Genomic DNA, 19,078 nt, shown 5'->3' with positions numbered 1-19,078 from the left:
CCTATGCCTGCCAACACCCACAGCAGTTGCTGGTCCCCCTCTGACTCCTCATCTGCATGTGGCTGTGGTGACCTTGGCATTCATGGTGGGATGTGTGCTCCTTCCCCTTGTTAATCCTGCTGAAGCTGTTTTCTTAGGATGATGTTGTGTAGCATGGCACATGCTGTGAATATTTCAGTACATATCTGTGGATTATACTGCAGGGCTCCCCAGATGTATCTGGGCAGTGGAAACATGACTTCAGCAGCTGAAACACATGTTCTATGATATTTCTGGTTTGAGCGTGTGCCTCATTTATTGCGTTCTTCAGCAGGTGTGTTTGCATTTCTGATGGGTGTTATCAGCCACATTTACAGTGCATAACCTGCATCCACCAGTAAATGACCCTGTGGGATATCCACTCTAGAGAATATCTAATACAGTTGGGAGGTGTGCCAGATATGTGAGTAATGGTAACTACCGGGGTTGCCAGCACTCATGTTCAAGATGATTCCCTTTGCATTACGCATGGCTTGGCAGTTACTAGAGAGGAAGCCCTTTCTATTTATATAAAGCCTTCCCTGTTCCCCAGATGGTGCCTTAATTTCTATATGTATGCAATCTATGATGCCCAGTACTTCAGGGTAGTGTGCTACAGGGTAGAATTCCTGCATATTTCTGGCCCTATCCTCAGGAGTACGGGGAAAATATATGTGGTCACTGACATGTTGGAGCATAGCATTCAGGAATTGATGGGGTATCCTGGATGATGATACCTGTGACATCCCCACATGTCCCCTGTTGATCTCTGAAAGGTACCTGTAGCTAAGATTCTAAGTGCTGCACATACCTTTGTCTTCGCTGGGATGGATTCCCCTCGGTTTGCCCTGGCTTTGAGTTGAAGACAACAGAGGTTGCAGAGTTCCTGTAGTGTGTCTGAAATCCACCCTGTGTAGCTCAGTACAATTTCCACATCATCTAGGTTATGATAAGTTAAATGGGGTATGAAAACTCTATTCTCCTTCTTAGTCTTGGTCTATTAGCAGCAGCAACATAGACTTCAGCCTGTTGTACATACTCATGAATTAAAGCACCAGCAGCCCCTAATATTGTTTATGTGTAGACTCATTTCAATGACTGTATTCCAGTAGAGTTTTTAATTCACAGGAAAAACCAACACCAAGTCTACACAGTTGCTTTATAGCTTGTTGAATAGCTCCTCCATCTTGTTTTGGTTGATTAGCATACAGTTCAGCTGCTTATGCTGTAATTAGCATGCCATGGTGTTTACCTTGTTTGCATGACGATACACACCGCTTATCGAATCCAAAATGGTGCATTACCATGTGCATGTTGTGCCACACACATGATGTAAACCGACAGTGTAGTATTTATTGAATCTGGCTGCATATCATTTGGACCAGGAAATATAAATACATAGGTTCATAGGTTCATACTAGGCTATCTGCCCAAGGGCATTTATAAGCCTAGCCCATAGTTATGTGGCTTGAATAAAAACTATGCCTATCATTTTGCTGTGCCTCTGTCAAGCAGTGACGCTGAAGTAATCCCTGGGGTATATCTGCAATCTCCCATCCATTGGTCAAGATTCCTCTTGAACAAGACCAGAGAGGTGCTCTGCCTCACATGTACCGGGATTTTGTTCCACAGCATAGGGAGTCTCTGGGTGATGAATCTGTCGCTCCAGCACGTTCTATTTATAACCGTGTCAAGGTTTAAGTCTCCGGCCCTTGTGGTTCTGAGGGATCTAGATTTTTGAGGTGAAGCATATTCATCAAATCTGGGTTTGACATGGCCTTATATGTCAGGCACAGGTCACCTCTGAGCAAGCGGTATGAGACTGAATAGAGCTGGAGTTCTTTCAGTCGGGCAGCATAAGACATATTTTGAGACCCTTTATCCTTTTGGTGAGGAACTTTTGGGGCCTTCAAGCTGCAGCAGGTGTCTGGTCAGATACATTCGGCGGGGCATTGTACTCAATCATAGGTCTAATAAGTGATGTGACCTCCCTTGATCTAGATGTGAATCCCTTCATGATCAGGTGGGTGATATAGAAGGTTTTCCTAACTACTTTAGCAACATGAGTGTCAAACGAAAGGCTACTGTCAACCTGGGTCCCCAGATCTCTGATGACTTTTTCTGTGCTCAGTGGATTGCCACCTATATGGTAGCTGATTGCCACCTATATGGTAGCTATGTAAAACAATTTGCCATAACTCCCTATTTTCCAATAATTCATTCTGAGGACCTCCCCTCTGTCTTTTATCCACCCTTTCTACCACAAAAAAATAAGTTTTGAGAAGGAAATCTTGATATATGTTTGTACTATGTATTTGTATTATTACATTTCATTATATCTCTCATATGCTCATAAATACATTCTTTTAACCTCCTTTCTCTCTTAGCCACTTAAAATGACAGACATTGTTGACATTTAGCTATGCAAACTTCTCCCTTAGAGCTACAATTTACAATTGAAATGGCTGTTTGCATTACTTTGCAACAACAAAGGGGAAAAAGCTGTCATGAACCAAGATAAAAGGGCAATGTGCACAAGAACTACATTTAAAAGAGCCCTTTTTCCTGCGGAGTTCATACTAATAAAATCCTTGCCTTTTCCAAAAAGTTTTTAAAACATTTACCCCTCTTAAACATTATTAAATGTTTTTTACCCACCTTTTCAAATAATTAATTATTTGCAAAGAACAAACCCCATTTTTCTATCCAGGGTATACCTAATAGAGACACTATCTCAAAGGTGTATGTCATAACCATGGCTTTATTATATGTATCATCATTAACCAATGTCCGTTCAACACACTTATTTCACCATGCGATCATTAAGGGCAAAAAAGTTTTCATTCTAATGTTAGCAATCACTTCTGTCATAAGTGGACTCACAAACCCCAAAGGTAATAATCATATTTAGTAATTTTATCACATTCATTCAAGAAAGTATCCCATTCCAAAACCATCATTGCCAGTCTAACAAATTGACGTTTAATTATAGCCTATGGTGGCAACTGGTATAATGAAGAAAAGAATTAGAGTAAGTAACCTTTCGAAAAGACAGCTAATAGTTTTTTCTAATGCTAGAAAGGACTCTAGCAAGGATTACTAAGAGCACACTGATCAGGCCTGTCATGACTATCTACTTGCACCTTCTTTGCTGCTTGTCTTCTTTTGAAAAGAAAATGGATGCTAATGAAAAATTAACATCAAGTTTTAGAAAACTTTCATTTTGTATGCTTTCCATTTTCTGCCCAGTTTACTAAAACAAATCCTTTGGCTGCAGTGTAAATTAAGAAAATTAGACACCCATCTGTATAAAATGAAGGAAATTATTATATTTTAATAGACATTTGATAGAATTAACATACTTTACATCACCGGAAGCCCAAAAATCACAATATTATATTGGTTATATCTGACCTGTATCTTGTCACCGTATAAAGCTTAGATCCATTACAGTAATGAAAACATACTTTCTCATTTTAGTATTAGTAGCATAAACATCAGTCATTGTCAGCCTCGGTGGTGCAGTGTACACCTTATTTTGTAGACAGTTCATATACTTTTATTTCTGTCACTCATTTCCCTTTGGAAAAATAGAAAATGACTAGAATAGTCTGCCTATGAGCTTTGTTATTGTCAGAATAATGAGAAGCAAAGCTCCCTTTAGTTTGCTGGCTCACTCTTTGTAGGCTAAGTTGTATTTCCATACACTTCTGCATCAAAAATGCCTTTGATCTTCCAAGAAATAAATATTCTAAAGATAGTTGACTATAGCAACTTGAATGTTAAAACTGTCTCTCGATATCCTCTGATTGCAGGGATAAATTTACTTCCCTTCTGCTTGGCATACAGTGAGCAGTCACTTTCCACAAACACTCTGGTGCTCCAAACATTTGGCAATTTGCCATTCTGTCACAGTTTTCTCAGGAGCAACTCTTTGCTGCTTCCTCATGACCAGGTTTGGATCATGCACATAAAGTCCCCTTTCAATTAACAAATCCTGCTGTGTAATGCTACTACAGCTGCTTATTTGTACTTTCATAAAATTAATGTAGTCTATTCCTTCCAGTTTATCTGGTATGGAATGAAATCTCAGTTTTTCTCTAGCACTATGTCTTCTAAATCTACTATTTGTGAAAAATTTATTCTTGAGAAGCCTCATATTCAGCTCGTGTTTTCTTCTTTTCAACCTGTGTTTTCTTCAGTTTTATCAGCTCATCTGAATAGTTACTTAAAGCTTCTTGTATTCTTTCCAGCCTTTTGCCATTTGACTTTATATATTAATTTCTTCCTCACTTATTTTAAATCCCTCTTTGATGCATTTGATTTATATTTTCTACTGGACACCATGTGCTGCTCCAAAGCTGAAATCTGAACTGCGTTTTGGCTGAACATTTGTAAGACTCGTCCAAAACAGAGTTCTTTCTTTTCCTTTTCTGGTTGCTTTTTACTTACTGTTTCCAGATTTTTTTCTTTGCTGACATCCAAGCAGTGTAGTGGCTAACATGTAACTGCATTGTACCCAAATTGTTAACGTTTTACACCACTTTCATTTTTCACATTGAAAGAGCCTAATCAACCTGCTTCTCAGTGTGCAGGCATCCTAGAACTCTCCAAGGTTATCTTTGTTAGTAATTTTTTTTCCAAAAGCAGATAAAAAGAAAAGTGAATATTATATATTTTTTGATTTAATCAGTGACAGTTGATATATGATGATGATGAGCTTGAAATGGAAGATGAAGGGGCTTTTCTGGGGTTTGTCACTTTATGCAGTAATGTATAATTGACCAAAGTGCCAACAGTTTTAACAAGATCAGTGGGTTGAAATTTCCTGTATACCAAGGTCCATTAATAGTGGTATTAAAATATAAAGTAAGAGAGTGGAGGGGGAAAACTCATGTATCTTGCTTCACTGTAGGAGAGCTGTGCTGTCCCCCAAATAATTCTGAAATGATTGTTCATATCCTGTATTAGAAACTGTGTTTTCAATAAAACAAGAATAAGACAGTCGTTGTTCACCTTTTAACTGCTTACTTCATACTGTAGTCCTGAGTTTAATTTCCACAACTTCTGTCTGCAAACTTTGTGACTGAGCAAGTCAGTTAACTAAGCAGTGCTTCTAGGCCAACCCTGAAAAAAGAACATTTGTGTCCAATGGACTTACTTGGTTAACAACCAAATAATACAACAAACAAAGACGACTGCTTGCCATTACATAACATTTACCCTTTGCTTAATGCTGAGAAAGTGTTCCTAGCTGTGGAAAATGTAAGTTTCAGTACTACATGCAAACCAGGTGAATGTGGCAAGTAGAGCTAGATGAAGAGCACTCCAAATTGTGCATATTTAATGTGCCATTAAGAAGGTATAAACTTCCATTCTGTATTTCATCATCAGCAAAAGTAATTCAAAGAGCTGCTGCACAGGTAATACAAGTCATAGAACATGTATCCACAGTGGTATGATCTATTAGTGCAGGATAAGATACAAGTGCATGATAAAGACTGGTATGGCTGCTAAGTAGTTTAAGGCAACACAGTTTTATGGTAACTAACAGCAAATGTAAAATAAAATAAGACTGACAATTGTAAAATATATGGATCAGAGTCTAACATCAGAAAGACTGAAGTCCGATATAGAAAAAAAGATCAGCTGCGCAACTTGCCAAAGCAAGAAAACAAGCAAAAAATACATGGGTTTCTCAAAGTAATGCAGTTGTTTAAAAAGTTACTGCCCAAAATATCTAAGGTAGTTAAGGCTGTATTAAAGTTGCAACATTAAGATACAGATTTGTGAATGCAGCTAAGATAAGAAAAAAACATTTTTGAAATGCTCAGAAAAGTTAAGTACCAGCATTAAAATGTTATGAAATAAATAAGCTAGTTGTAAGTACATGCAAGTCTTTGCACAATTTAGAGGATGGGATCCTCTAAGACGACAGACCAATTCACTATGGGTCAAAAGCATTTACAGAGGCACAGGACAGTTGTCCGGAGATAGAAAAGGAAATGTTAGCAATAGCATACAGATTTGTGAAATTATATGAACAGCAGAAAACTATGAGACACAGACAAAAATTATAAATATTATTAGAATAGCATGCAGATTTCTGAAATTATACAAACAGCAGAGAACTGTGAGACACAGACAAAAATTATAAATATAAGTCTCTGGTTCATCAGCCCTGTGACCTTCTAGGAAGACAAAAAGTAAATCATATCCCACTTCTGTGTAAATGTCTTACGGTCATTTCATTAATTATTCAAATTCACCTTAAAAATACAGAACATCTTCCATTGCGTTTCATAAAAACACTTGGCAATTAATGTCTGCGTTTAATCCATAAGAACAACATGTCTGATATCCTAAAATGAAATAACTTTCTTTATAATGAAACCATTGCTTTAACCAAATTCCCAAACTGAATGGATGTTGTAAGACAAATGTAAATGATAGAAAATGACTGTAGTAAAGATATTTAGATGAAAACAGATCTGGAAAGTATATTCAGAAAGTTGCATAAAGCACCTCTTAATCTACAGAACTGTTATCCAAAGTTAAATACAGCCCAGACTGGGAACCTCAACATATACATTGAGTACAGCACACCTACCAGACAAGCATAAAACAGATACAGCTGTGATAGGAAATTACCATAAATATCAATGTTAAGTAGATCCACTGTTGTAGTATTAATTTCTGGAATATCTAACTCATCTTGAGGATATTAACTTTTTGTATCATTTTTGCCCCAGTGCTTGCCAATGATCAATCCTTTAATGGGCCATCATCCAGGCAGCCATGATTGTGCTTTGTACTGTTATCGGCATTCCAGTAATGGCAGCATTTTTCATTCTTGAACCTAATCCACACTCCCTGGTAATGAGACCATTGGCATTACAGCAAGGGCCACTTACACCCACATAATTAAAGCATGTGCTGACAGGAGAAACAGTCACTGGCTTGGGTGGTCATGCCCACATCATCATCCCATTCTAGACCCCCACTGCATGCTGAGCCTCTGTTGTCCAGCAAAGCCCTGTCATTAAAGCCATAGAGCTAGCCAGGTGAGAACTTTGCCACCACCCCCCCCCTCCCCGGGACTGACACATCCATTCTCTCTGCTTTTGCCATCAAGCTCCCAAGCTGCTAGTTGAACTCCAGTCCACAGGGCTGTAGTCAGGGCTTCATCACTTTATACTACCATTGCAGGCTTCAGGATATTAACTTTAATATTATTTTATAATTTTACAATTAAAGGTTGAGCACTGTAAATGAGACTTTGTTTATAATGTTTGGAGAGAGAGAGAGGCATTGATGTTCATCTTAAAGATCATAAATGTAATGGGTAATTATCAAAGGAAGATATCAGCTCCCACTGTTCTGATGGGTACTACACTGAAAAGCTTCTACTATGGAAGAGCAAAATCTGTTTGAAGTACTATTACTTGATCTCAAATCATGAAAACTGCTTTCTACATTCAAAAATAATGGAACTGCTCAGAACAAATGTTTTTTATAGGAAGAAAGCCCTCTTGCACCCCCTAATGTTAGGAGTAGCAGATCATCAAATATATAAATACCAACTCCACTGTTACACAACGTTGGGAAAGGGAAAAACTCTCCAAAGTAAGGAACAGTAGTCTCAGGGAATCATTTGTTTCATGCTGACACAGGCAAGCAAGTGATTTCTGAGATTTAGCACATTAAGGGCATGTAGAGAATCCCACTGAAAAGCTGAAGTGTGGTGCTTAGGCCATGTTATCATCTCTTCATTCAGTAACAAAAACAAAACATTTCTAGGTAGTTAACCAGCTGTATTATGTTTTTGTTTTGAAAAGTGCAACAAAAACCTGGCAGAAGAAGTTAGGGCTTACCCCATCAGGCTAGCAGCAACCACTGCAACCTTCTCCAAAAAATGTGTTTACTCAGAGTATTAGGAAACCTGCCTCCTGAAAATCCATTTGCATATTTTCCAAACATTTAGACAAGGAGAAGGAGACGGTGCATCAAGGAAGTCCCTGAATCAGAACTGAACTGATCTACCTTAAATCATTTCCATTCCTAGCCAGTCGACTTTAAAAAATCGACAATTGAAGATCTCTGCCAACAACCACCACTGATCTTCAATCCTCAAATTTCAGACTGCATTTAAAGTCTGTATACAGGTGGTACCTCACAATTCAATCACTTCACAACTCAACCGTTTCACAATGCAGCCACACTTTCAGCTGCCCAGGAGTCCTGCAGTTCAACCACCATCTCGCAATTCAGCCCAGAAAGTAGGCTGAAAAGTTCAATGTTTCCTGTTGTTGTGTTGTTTATGTAGTGCACTTGTTTTTTTTTTTTGTTTTTTTTTAAGTGTTGCAAAGAAGTGAAGAAATTAGGTCAAAGAAGAGTGATGCTGACAGGAAAAATATGTGGCTGAGCACTGAAAAGAAGAAAGAAAACATAGGTAAAATTGAGAGAAGAGGTAAATTTGGATTAATAGCAGAACATTAAGGCATGCCTAGGTCTACCGTCTCAACATTTTGGAAAAATAGGGACTGCATCATGGGTGCTAAGGTGTCAAAAGGAGCAACAAAGGTTTTGGACAAACAGAAAACAATTCATGAAGATATGCAGAAGATGCTTCTTGTATGGATCCAGGAGAGGCAGATGAAGGAATGTCCAATAAATTAGACTATGATCTGTGAGAAAGCTAAGATCGTCTCTGAAGACCTACTACAAAAGAAAAACTCCAGGAAATAGCTCACAACAGACACAGGAATTTAAAGCAAGTAGGGGATGGTTCCACAGATTAAAAAAAGTAGCAGAATCCACAGTGTTCTGAGACAAGGAGAGGCAGCTAGTGCTGACAGAGAAGGTGCACATAAATTTGTCAAGAAATTTGAAGAATTTCTATAGAGAAGGCTATCTGCCAGAACAGATTTTTAATTGTGAGGAAACTGGGTTTTTCTGGAAGAGATTGCGAAGTAGGGCTTACATAACCTAAGACGATGCTAGGATTCCAGGTCACAAGCCCATGAAAGATAGGCTGACGCTCCTCCTGGCATCAAATGCCAGTGTAGACTTCAAGCTGAAGCCTATACACACCTCCAACCAGTTCATTAACTATTATTGCAGAAGGATAACCTGAAAAAAATTACTCCATTGTGCACTGAAAGACTTCACTTGCAGAATTTATTCCAAATGGCATCCTTAGAAATCTGTATCTGCCAAATGGAGTACCAAAAGTGGTCAGTAATGAGGATTTTCAATCAAACATCACTTACCAAAGTGAACTCTTCACATCCAAGACTGAAAAAACAGTTGCATTTGGTATTAGGGCTGAGACCTCTTTGACTGTGCACATTGGCTGATAGTCTTTTCAATGCTTTGTTCAAATGTCTTGTGTCAGTGCATATTCTGATTTCATCTGAGCCTTTTTTGTGAGCTGCTACCATAAACGATACCCATTCAGTTGGTTCTGTAACTGGACAAATTGCACCTTGCTGCACCATTTTGTTCAACTGAGCCTTAACTTTATCCTGCATAGCTATCAGAACTGTTCTTGCTGGTCTGACTTCTGGAGTGAACTGTGGGTGTAACTTCATGGAATACACTACTGGAAGTTTGCCCAACCTGTCCTCGAAAACATCAGCATACTCTGAGAAAATGACTTAAGAAAAAATTAGAACTAGGAGATGCACTTATGTGATCAAGTTATTTGGAAAAATAAAGCAGATTCATTCTCAAACTATCTTTGAAACCCAGTAAAGACTGTACTGGTCTTCTGACTACATAGAATAACAAGTTGTAACAGTTTTTGGCCAAATAACATGAAAGCATCACTGAGCCTTCAGTTTGAATCTCTTCACCTCCATAAACAACACATTTCACACTACTGGCCACATTGAGCTGCTCATTAGTTCTCACTCTAACAAATGTGTCTGCTGATATAAAATTACACTTTGAACCTGTGTCTACTTTAAGCTCTGTGGATTTACCATTGATCAGGACAGTACAGAACACTTCACTCTTTGCCATTAAATTTGCTGCATCAGCTCTTTCACCAATTACTAATACACCATCCACATAGAAAGCTGACTACTGCATCTCTACTTGCTCAACCTGCTTTTTTGTGTGACCTTTCTTTACAACTGCATGAGGTTTACCTGATTTGTAAACTTTTTGGAAATGGTTCCATTTGTTACACTTGTGACATTGCAGACCAAATGCTAAGCATTTCTCTCTCTCTTAGACTCATGATTTGCACCACAATTGTGACAGTTAACAATAAAGCTGGACTTGGGTTTTGCTGATTCATGCTTGCACTGCACTGAGGAACATGCTCCTCTAATTGAACTGGTCTTAAAATTTACTGGAAAACTACGTAGTTTTCTTGATGAGCCAGCAGGGGCTGTGGCTGCCATGTCCTTAGTAGGCTTATTTCTGTTTGCCACATGCTGCATGCTGTCTACATTTGCTCTGAAGCCTGCTGAAATCATGCCCCTATCACTTGCCAGCATACTTGTGTTTTTCTGTCACTTCATGGATTTGGCATATTTGTATGTCTTTACTCAATGTTAAATCAGTATCACATAGCAAGATCTCTCTCACAGCAGCACTGTTAATACCACACAAGCCTGTCTTTATTAACTTATCTTTTAAGTCACCAAACTGGCACATTTTAGTCTTGTTTCTCAGATCAGTTATATAAGCTGCAAAAGTTTCCCCTGGTTTCTGATCTCTGGTGTAAAACAAATGCCTCTCCAGTGTAATATTTGTCTGGGGATTACACATTTCTCTGAACTTGCGCTTCAAGCACTCAGGGTCTTCCCTTGATTCAGACTGCATAACAATATGATGGCTTCACCTTCTCCTTCATACACTGCTGGTGCATACACAAATACTCTCTTTCTATGGCCTCTGACTCTGCTACGTTTAGCAAAATGAATCCCTTGGTGCATGCATCTTTATCTGAATAAGCGGCCTGTATAAAAATATCGTACTCTTGCTCAAATATCTCAAATTCTCTGAAATATTCTGATCAAATACAAGAAGTAAGGGCTTTCGAAATCTATCTGCCATATTAACACATACCAGTGAAAGGTTTTGCACAAGCACGAACACATATACCAGAAATTTATGCCAGTACTTGTAACTTTTCTCAATAGCACAACGAGCCTCTGTGTAACTGAACTTTATGGAATAAGTTTCTTTCAGGCACTGTAATACTCTTGAAATTACTGTATTGCACAAAGTCACCTCATCAGTATAAGAAACATGTCAAGTAACTGCACGATGCAAGCCTCTGTGTAACTGGACTTTGCGGAATAAGTTTCTAGGGCGCTATAATACTTTTGAAATTATTGTATTGCTAAAGTAATTTATCATAATTTTAAGAAACACTTCAAATAACTGCACAATGCGAATGAACTGGGCAGGAGAAGCTCAGAGTTGGTAACATTTAGAAGTAATGGCACTTTGCAAATAAACAGTATACAAGTCACTGAAACTTCCCCAAAATGGCGGTACCTTTCTAGGCAATTTTCTACAGTGCAAGGAACACTCTGTAATGGCGGCACTTTGCAAATATACACACCCAGCACAAGAAACTTTTCGAAATGGCTGTACTTTGACTGCACGTCACGAAATAGTTGCACTTTGCGCACAAATGACTCTTTGAAATAACATGCACAATAGTAAGCACACACTGTAAGCACTTTTAAACACTTTGAGATACTTCAGATAACTTTAGTTATGCTCTTGATACAATAAGAAGCCGTAGTTATGCCAAAAAACCGCACTTTGCCAAAAACATAGTCATCTTGCTTAATTTACACTTAATGTGCCCATTTTTGCCCTTATTATATTCGTTTTACGCATTTAATCTCTTTTCAAGCCCATTGTACTTTTTTTGTGATCATTTTACTCTTAAACATGCCCGTTTTGCCTTTAAACATGCTCGTTTTACTTTTTTGATAATCATTTCATCAAACACCTTTGTTTAAACATTTCCTTTAGTTAATAAGCCTTTTACGCCTCCTGCTTGTTTAATAATTCATTTTGTGCCCTTGTAATGCCCCGTTTTGTCCTTTTTATGAAATAAGTAGTTTGTGCGTATTCTCATTACCTTTGCTTCTTTTCTGGCTCTTTTTTTGTGCTTGTTTCTTTTAGTTTATTTTCACGGTCATCTGTACCTCATGGCTCCGAATGTTATTCTCTTCGATCCTGGTTCTTACACCATGTCGCTCTCCTACTTTGGACACAATAGAAGAGTCTTTGTGGGTTTTGTTCAAGCAGCTTTATTCTATACAGACAAATTACGATAGACGTTTACTGACTTTAACTTAAGTAAATTGTATACAAACTAATTGCTTTAATCATACATGCTTACTCTCTGGCTGCACTCTTAAAATGGCACTAGGAATGGCACATGCTTAACATTTATACGTGCACGCTCAGTCTTTGACGTGCTTCTTAAAGGTACAGCACATAGCATGTGCTCTCTGATCTACACAAGAGTACAGATATTCTTTCTTTGGCAGACCAAGGGAGGCCCGATTGTCTTCCTCTGGAGGCAGTCGGGGGTCGATTATCCCTGCACGAGATAGCCTGGCTAGAAGTAACATCAGATACCTGGGTGCAGAGGATAATTTCCAGAGTTTATATTATACCATTTTCCCTTCCAACCCACATTTGCAAAGAATCCCTGATGTTCCACCCGGTCAGAGGGAACAAACAGTACTACAAGTTCAAGAACTGCCAGAAAAAAAGAAGAATCATCCAAGAAGTCCCGCCAGACCAGAGAAAATATGAAACTTGCTCAAGATACTTTTTAGTGCCAAAAAAGACGAGACCAGAGACCAATTTTGGATCTCAGTGTTTTAAATAAATCAATTCAACAAACAAAGTTCCAGATGGTCATGGTTCAGTCCATTCTTCTATTTTTGGAACAGGATGACTGGAAATTGACCTTCGGGATGCGTATTACCATGTAAAGATGTAAGACAAGAAGTTGCACTCCAAAAACTAAAAAAACTCTCCACACAGAAAATAATACAAACTATATTTAACCCAATTTTCAAAGATTAGCGCTTTTCATTTTACAACCGTAAAACTTCAGATGGCTTTATTCAAAAAACTCGAGTTTAAATAGTATATAGTAATTGATTTACTGGTTTATGATGTGTTATTTGGTTGGACCATATAAAGATGGACAGGCAATCCAGAAGGTTTCTCCATTTCTAGCTAAGAGCCAGTCACTATCAATGCAGAGTTCTGCCCTTTGGTTTCACCACAGCCCCCAAGATGTTCAAGTGCATGGCAGTAGTTGTGGCTCACTTGAGACTGCTGAGGTTCTGGGTGTTTCTGTACTTGGACGACTGTCTCATTACTTCTGTAACCAGGCATCAGTTTTAGAGACAAAAGAGCAGGTTCTCTAGACATATTCCTATCTGGGCAGAACCATAAACTACAAAAAATCTCACCTCGAAGCATCTCAGACCTTAGAATTCATAGGAGCATCCTGAACACAAAGACAACAATAACCTCTCTTCCCCCACTGAAACTACAGAAAATCAGATCACAAGTCATGAAGATAATCAACAGCAAAAAAGTAACTGCATTCTTGATTCTACAGGCCCTAGGATCCATGGCGGCAGCTATAACTCTAGTTCCCTTAGCCAGGTTTCACATGAGAATTTTATAATGGCTGCTTGGAGCAAAAGGGTCAATACTATATCAACCAATGTCAATTTTTATTACAATCACCAGCATTTGCAAGAGAGATCTCAAATAATGGATTCAGTCAAAACAAATTCTACATGGTCGTCCTTTTACCCCCTCTCAACCCAAGGCCACAGTGACCACAGATGCTTCCTAGTTAGTGTGAGGGGACATTATCTGGGGAACACTGTCCAAGGCACTTGGTCCCCCAGAGAGGCCAATTTGCATATCAAAGTCTTAGAGATAAGAGCAGTGCTTTTAGCATTGCAGGCCTTCCAGGATGTTCTTCCTTCAGGGTCAATTGCGATTCAAATGGACATGTCAGTAGCTTGGTATATCAGCAAGCAAAGAGGAACCAGGTCCTACCCTTGTGTCGAGAAGCTGTGTGTGGCAGTGGGTGATCTCATCACTACCACTTTCTCATAGCAGCACACATTCCGGGAAGTCCAGTGTGATAGCAGACAAATTGAGCATACACATACTCCTGCGAGTTGTCCCTCATTACAAAATTGTCAGAGAGAATATTTCATCAGTGGGGACAGCCTTGCCATGATCTTATCTCCTCTCCACTAAACAACAAGTGCAGGATCTACTTTGCCCTAATCCCCCCTCAGGGGGAGTCACCAAGAGATGCTGTTCACTACAATTGGCCCTCCAGTCTTCTTTATGCCTTTCCTCAGATTCCTCTAATTCCTAAGTTTCTACAGAAAGCAGTCAGGCTGAAGAACATAGTAATCCTCATTGCACCTTATTGGCCTCGACAGATTTAGTTCCCCTTCCTTTGGCCTCTTGTAATTCACCAACCTTGGATTCTGGACCCGGTTCCAGATTTCCTGTCTATCTGACTGGTATGATCCACCTGAATATCATGAACCTCAAGCTGACAGCTTGCTTTCTCCAATTTCATTAACAGCAAGACAATCTATGCTCTCTTCCCCTGTCCGACACATACCTTTGGCCTCTCACAAACCATTTATGCGTAAACTTTACATCAGTAAATGGAAAAGGTTTGTGTTTTGGGCACATCAAAACAACACTGACCCTTTTTCAGCACCTATTCATAAAATTCTTTAATTTTTAGCCTCACTTTTCGATGAAGGGGCCTCATCTTCTACTATTAAAGTTCAGTTAGCAGCTATATCCAATTTTCATATTGGATTTAAAGACTCATTATTTGTTTCCCATAAACTTTGTAAAACATTTTTTGAGAAGTACTTTTAAAGCCTCCTTACAAAGATTCAGCCCCTCCTTAGGACCTAAATTTGGTGTTGCAAGCAATTATACAACCTCCTTTTGAATTGGCAGCAGATTGTGATCTTAAGTTTCTGTCCTGGAAAACTTTTTTCTTAGTGGCTATAACTTCTGCCAGAAGGATTTCAGAAATTCATGTTTTTTGCTGTAAACCACCATATTTGATTTTTCACAAGGATATGGTTTTTCTAAGAACCAACCCATATATTCTACCAAAGGTGGTTTCAGAAGTCAATATCAATCAAACTATTAACCTACCAGTGTTCTTCCTCAAATTTGCTAATAAGGGTGAATATTGCTTAAACTTATTGGATGTTCATAGACAATTATGGTTTTATCTTCCCAGAAGAAAGGATATCAGAAAATCTGACCAGTTGTTATCTCTTACTATAAAATTAAAAACTAGGAAAACCTGTCAACAAAGTGACGTTAGACAGATGGCTCACAGATTGTATTTCTTTCATCTGTAACAAATTGGAGATTGCCTTATTGAAATATTTGAAAGCATTTTTAGCTAGAGCTGTAGCAACATCAACTGTCTTCCCGTCTAGAACCTCCGTGGGTGATATTTGTGCAGCGGCAACTCAGGCTACTCCCCGTACTTACATTACTCATTACAAATTCAATCTGGTCTCCAGGGGAAGAGAATCATTCGGCTCAGTGGTGCTCAGGAACATCCTTCCTTGCATCCACCCAGGATCTAAGGTAGCTGGGGACTCTGTCCCACAGTTGAGGATAGAATGAAAATTGAAAACATCAAATAAAGAAGTTATGTACTCACCATAACAGTCCATCTGTGTTGTCCATTTGCATACTCCCATCTGTCCAACCCCCATAACCTTGGATTTCTAGAGGAATGTATGACTAACAGATTGTTATTCTTGGTATATAATTGTGGTTCCAGATATAGTCTCAATGAATGTCTTATGACTGATCTTTCCATTGGTCTGCCAGCAAACCCGATTTGCGGTAACTGGGATAGGTGCATTGTGGGTAAGGGATAAGCTTGAGAGTTTTTTGATTACTACAAGCTGTGGTAACGGCCAAGTCTGTTCCAAGGATCGGATCGAACCACAGGTTGAGGAAGAATGAAAATGGACAACACAGACGGAACGTTATGGTGAGTACATAACTTCATTTTTTGGATTGTCCAAAGGTTGTTCCTGTTTGGGAAACCATCAAGGAAATAGCAGGTAACCTTCTACATTTCTTCACTCTGTTAGACCCAGTCCTATGGGTGCTAGGTGAGTATTCAACCTTGAACAGTTTTTCTAGAATCCAAAAAATGTAGTTAGTGCAAGTCACTTATCACCATGCTGTTTATAATAGCATCCAAGTAGAAACTGCCTAGGCTGTTGTTTGTATTAAAATTTAAGAACTTTTTTTAAAGAAATATTCTAGGCTTTTGGATAAAGATATTTAAAGAGAGCTTTCAGCAGTATGAAACAGCACATGTGCCTCATTTTAGACTGAACGTATCCTTTATTGAGTCAGTTGGACTTATTCTTGCCTACCTAATTATCTTAAGTTATGACTTGCTGAATCCGCTTATGGGACATTTACTTCTTCCATGACTATTTCCTATCAGAGTTGGTTGTCTGTGCATTAATTTCCTTTGTTTGCATTGTTTCCTTATATAGCTGTCTTTATTGAGGTATGTGTCTAAATATGTTGTTTTTCTGCTATTGTTGCTGTTAAACTTAGTTTATTGCTGGCAGTCAAGTTACTAGTAGAATTGGTAAACTGTGTCTAGGTTATCCAAGTGCATTGTTCAGTTGTGTTATTTGTACTTAAATATTGGTCTTACTCCTTATTTGCAGTAAAAAAGTAAATTGGAAAGTAAAATCATGTATACCTTGTAATGAAACTAAAAACCAGTTAATGCTCATGTTTTTCAGTTTTCCTTGATGGCGTCTTTTCCGGAAATGCCATTTGGCATTTTGTTCTTCTGTGTGTGTGTCATTGCTATTGGCCTTATACAGGTATGAATTTTGATTATATTAATGCTCCTTGTTTGTTCATCTTCCTCTCATCTTGCAGTGTATGCATGCTTAGTGGATTGTAGTCATATTGTCTGTTTGCTCATAGTTCTCTGTTCTTGCAATGTATACATGTTCATACAACTTATCAGTATCGATCTCTAAATGACTCCTAACTATGGACCTGACTTAACTTTTCCTTTAACAGAGTACTGCCTTAGCAGCCACCAGTCTGTTGTGCCAGCTGCTCATCTCAGGATGCCCTTACTTAATACCACAGTAGTGTACAGATTTATTCCATCTTTTTGACAAAAAAGAAAACACCTTGGGCGTTAGAATTCTGTAATAATTTCATAAAATAAAAGAAGCTAACTCTGGTCAAACTCACCCAGAGGTAATGAGCTTGTGTTTTTTTAGTTGCTGTAACATCTGTGACACAAGCCTTTTTTTCATCTCAGTCCCTTAATTGCTGATTTGGGGTTGAGAGGAGTGAGAGTGTGAATTTTGTTTGAAAGGGTGGCTGTTTGCTTACTAAGCAGTTTCTCAATAGCTCATTCTGATGAAACACAAACGTTGTTGTATTTTAAGCTGAGGTAGTGTAGTGGTTAGAGGTGTGGCTTTACATGTGTTTGTTCATGGTTTGAGTCCCAAGACAGTTTAATTGTTCCACTGATATAGTGCTGCCTTGATGTAGTTGGCATCTTCTTCCTTAATATAAGATGCTGAGACATTAAAGGCTTATCCTTGCCAAAACATTATTTTTATGAAGTTGCTGACGTTTGGTGACAGGTAAAAAAAAAAAAAATAGCCATAGCAATAAATGGAATAGATCTTGAAAATTCACCTAGATCCAACACTTCATGTAGGTTTGAGGGCCACCATGCCATTCATGTAATTTAGTGATGATTAGAAATATTATGATATCGCCAGTATAGACAGAATTATAGATGAAAATTAGTTCCCAAAGTAAATTCTGGCAAAAATGGTTGCAGATATTTTGCAGAGTTTAAAGTTTCAGTTTGATAACAATGAAAATGCTTTAATTCATTTGCCACTGGAGAAAATAAGTAGGTATCACATTACCAGGTGCACTTAGGATGCAGTGGATGTATCCTCAAGATCAGCTGTTACAGCTGTGACCATAAGAAAGGAGTCTTGGTTTGGAACTGAGCCATTTGCTAATTAAGACTGAAATAATGAATAATGTACCATGGTAAAAAACAATAACAAAACATTAGTATAATCATTGTCTGCTGTTAAACATGTTTCATATCCAAATTTCTTAGCACTTAAGGAGTTCATGTTAAGCTAAAGGTCTTCCTTTGAAAGACAGCAGGTATGTTAGATAAGTCAAACAGAAAATAAAACAACAGTATAAGACCTACTTTATTAGTTAGAACAGTCTTTAGAACTGTCTTCCAAGTGGCTGTCACTTTTTTCTTGTTCACCCTTAGACCATTTTACAAGATTAAAATTTACCATTCACTCCCATTGTTGGGAGTAAATTACTTCAGGTATGTTTTATTAATTTAATTATTTTGAGAAAATGCAACATCTGTCAACACATGGGAACCAAGTTTTTTTCTTTCTTCTTTAGCCTGTTTTGTATCCTGACAGTACTCATCGGATTGGGAGTGCTTTGGGGACTTCTTGTTTCCACAGTACCTCCTCAGATGCCCTGCCACCTTTGCAAGCATGGCACTTTTGCTGGAGAATGTTAATAAGATGCATAGCTGTGATTCAACCCCCTGCACATGTTACTGGGAGGAGAAGTCAAGCAAAATCTTCATCCTACCTCTCCTTCCTCCAGGCAACCTGCCAACACACATGCCACTAGCTGAACCCAGATAATTTCTCAGGGTTAAATTTCAGAATGTTAACAAATTCCATGTCCACTTCAGTTCCTCAGGCCCCTACTTAACAGCTTGATATAGAGAAGTAGTTCTTTTTATACCTTTTCAGCCGCAAAAAAAAAAAAAAAAATAGGCGTAGTTTTGCTCAACATTCCTTGTAGTGCCCAGAAAGACAAATTGAGAGCATTTGTGGAGATCCTCCCTTTAAACTGCTATGCCTGCAAAACACATTTGGAAAGCTTGCTCTAAAAATCAGCCTTTAGTTAT

The 19,078-nt window shown here is 38.4% G+C and overlaps 1 protein-coding gene across 1 annotated transcript in view; it reads left to right on the top strand.

The window, feature by feature from the left end:
- TMEM175 (transmembrane protein 175) overlaps window positions 1–19,078 on the top strand; it is a 668,934-nt gene that overhangs the window by 363,733 nt on the left and 286,123 nt on the right. The window contains exon 6 of the mRNA XM_044059461.1: window positions 16,878–16,961. Within this exon, the coding sequence (XP_043915396.1) occupies window positions 16,878–16,961 (84 nt within the window). The remainder of the gene's footprint in view (window positions 1–16,877; window positions 16,962–19,078) is intronic.

Source organism: Protopterus annectens, chromosome 17.part0 (genome assembly GCF_019279795.1).
Source record: "Protopterus annectens isolate FY-2018-M chromosome 17.part0, PAN1.0, whole genome shotgun sequence".
NCBI lineage: Eukaryota > Metazoa > Chordata > Ceratodontiformes > Protopteridae > Protopterus > Protopterus annectens.
The sequence above is the reverse complement of the archived record's forward strand: the minus strand, read 5'-3'. Positions and strand labels throughout refer to the sequence as shown.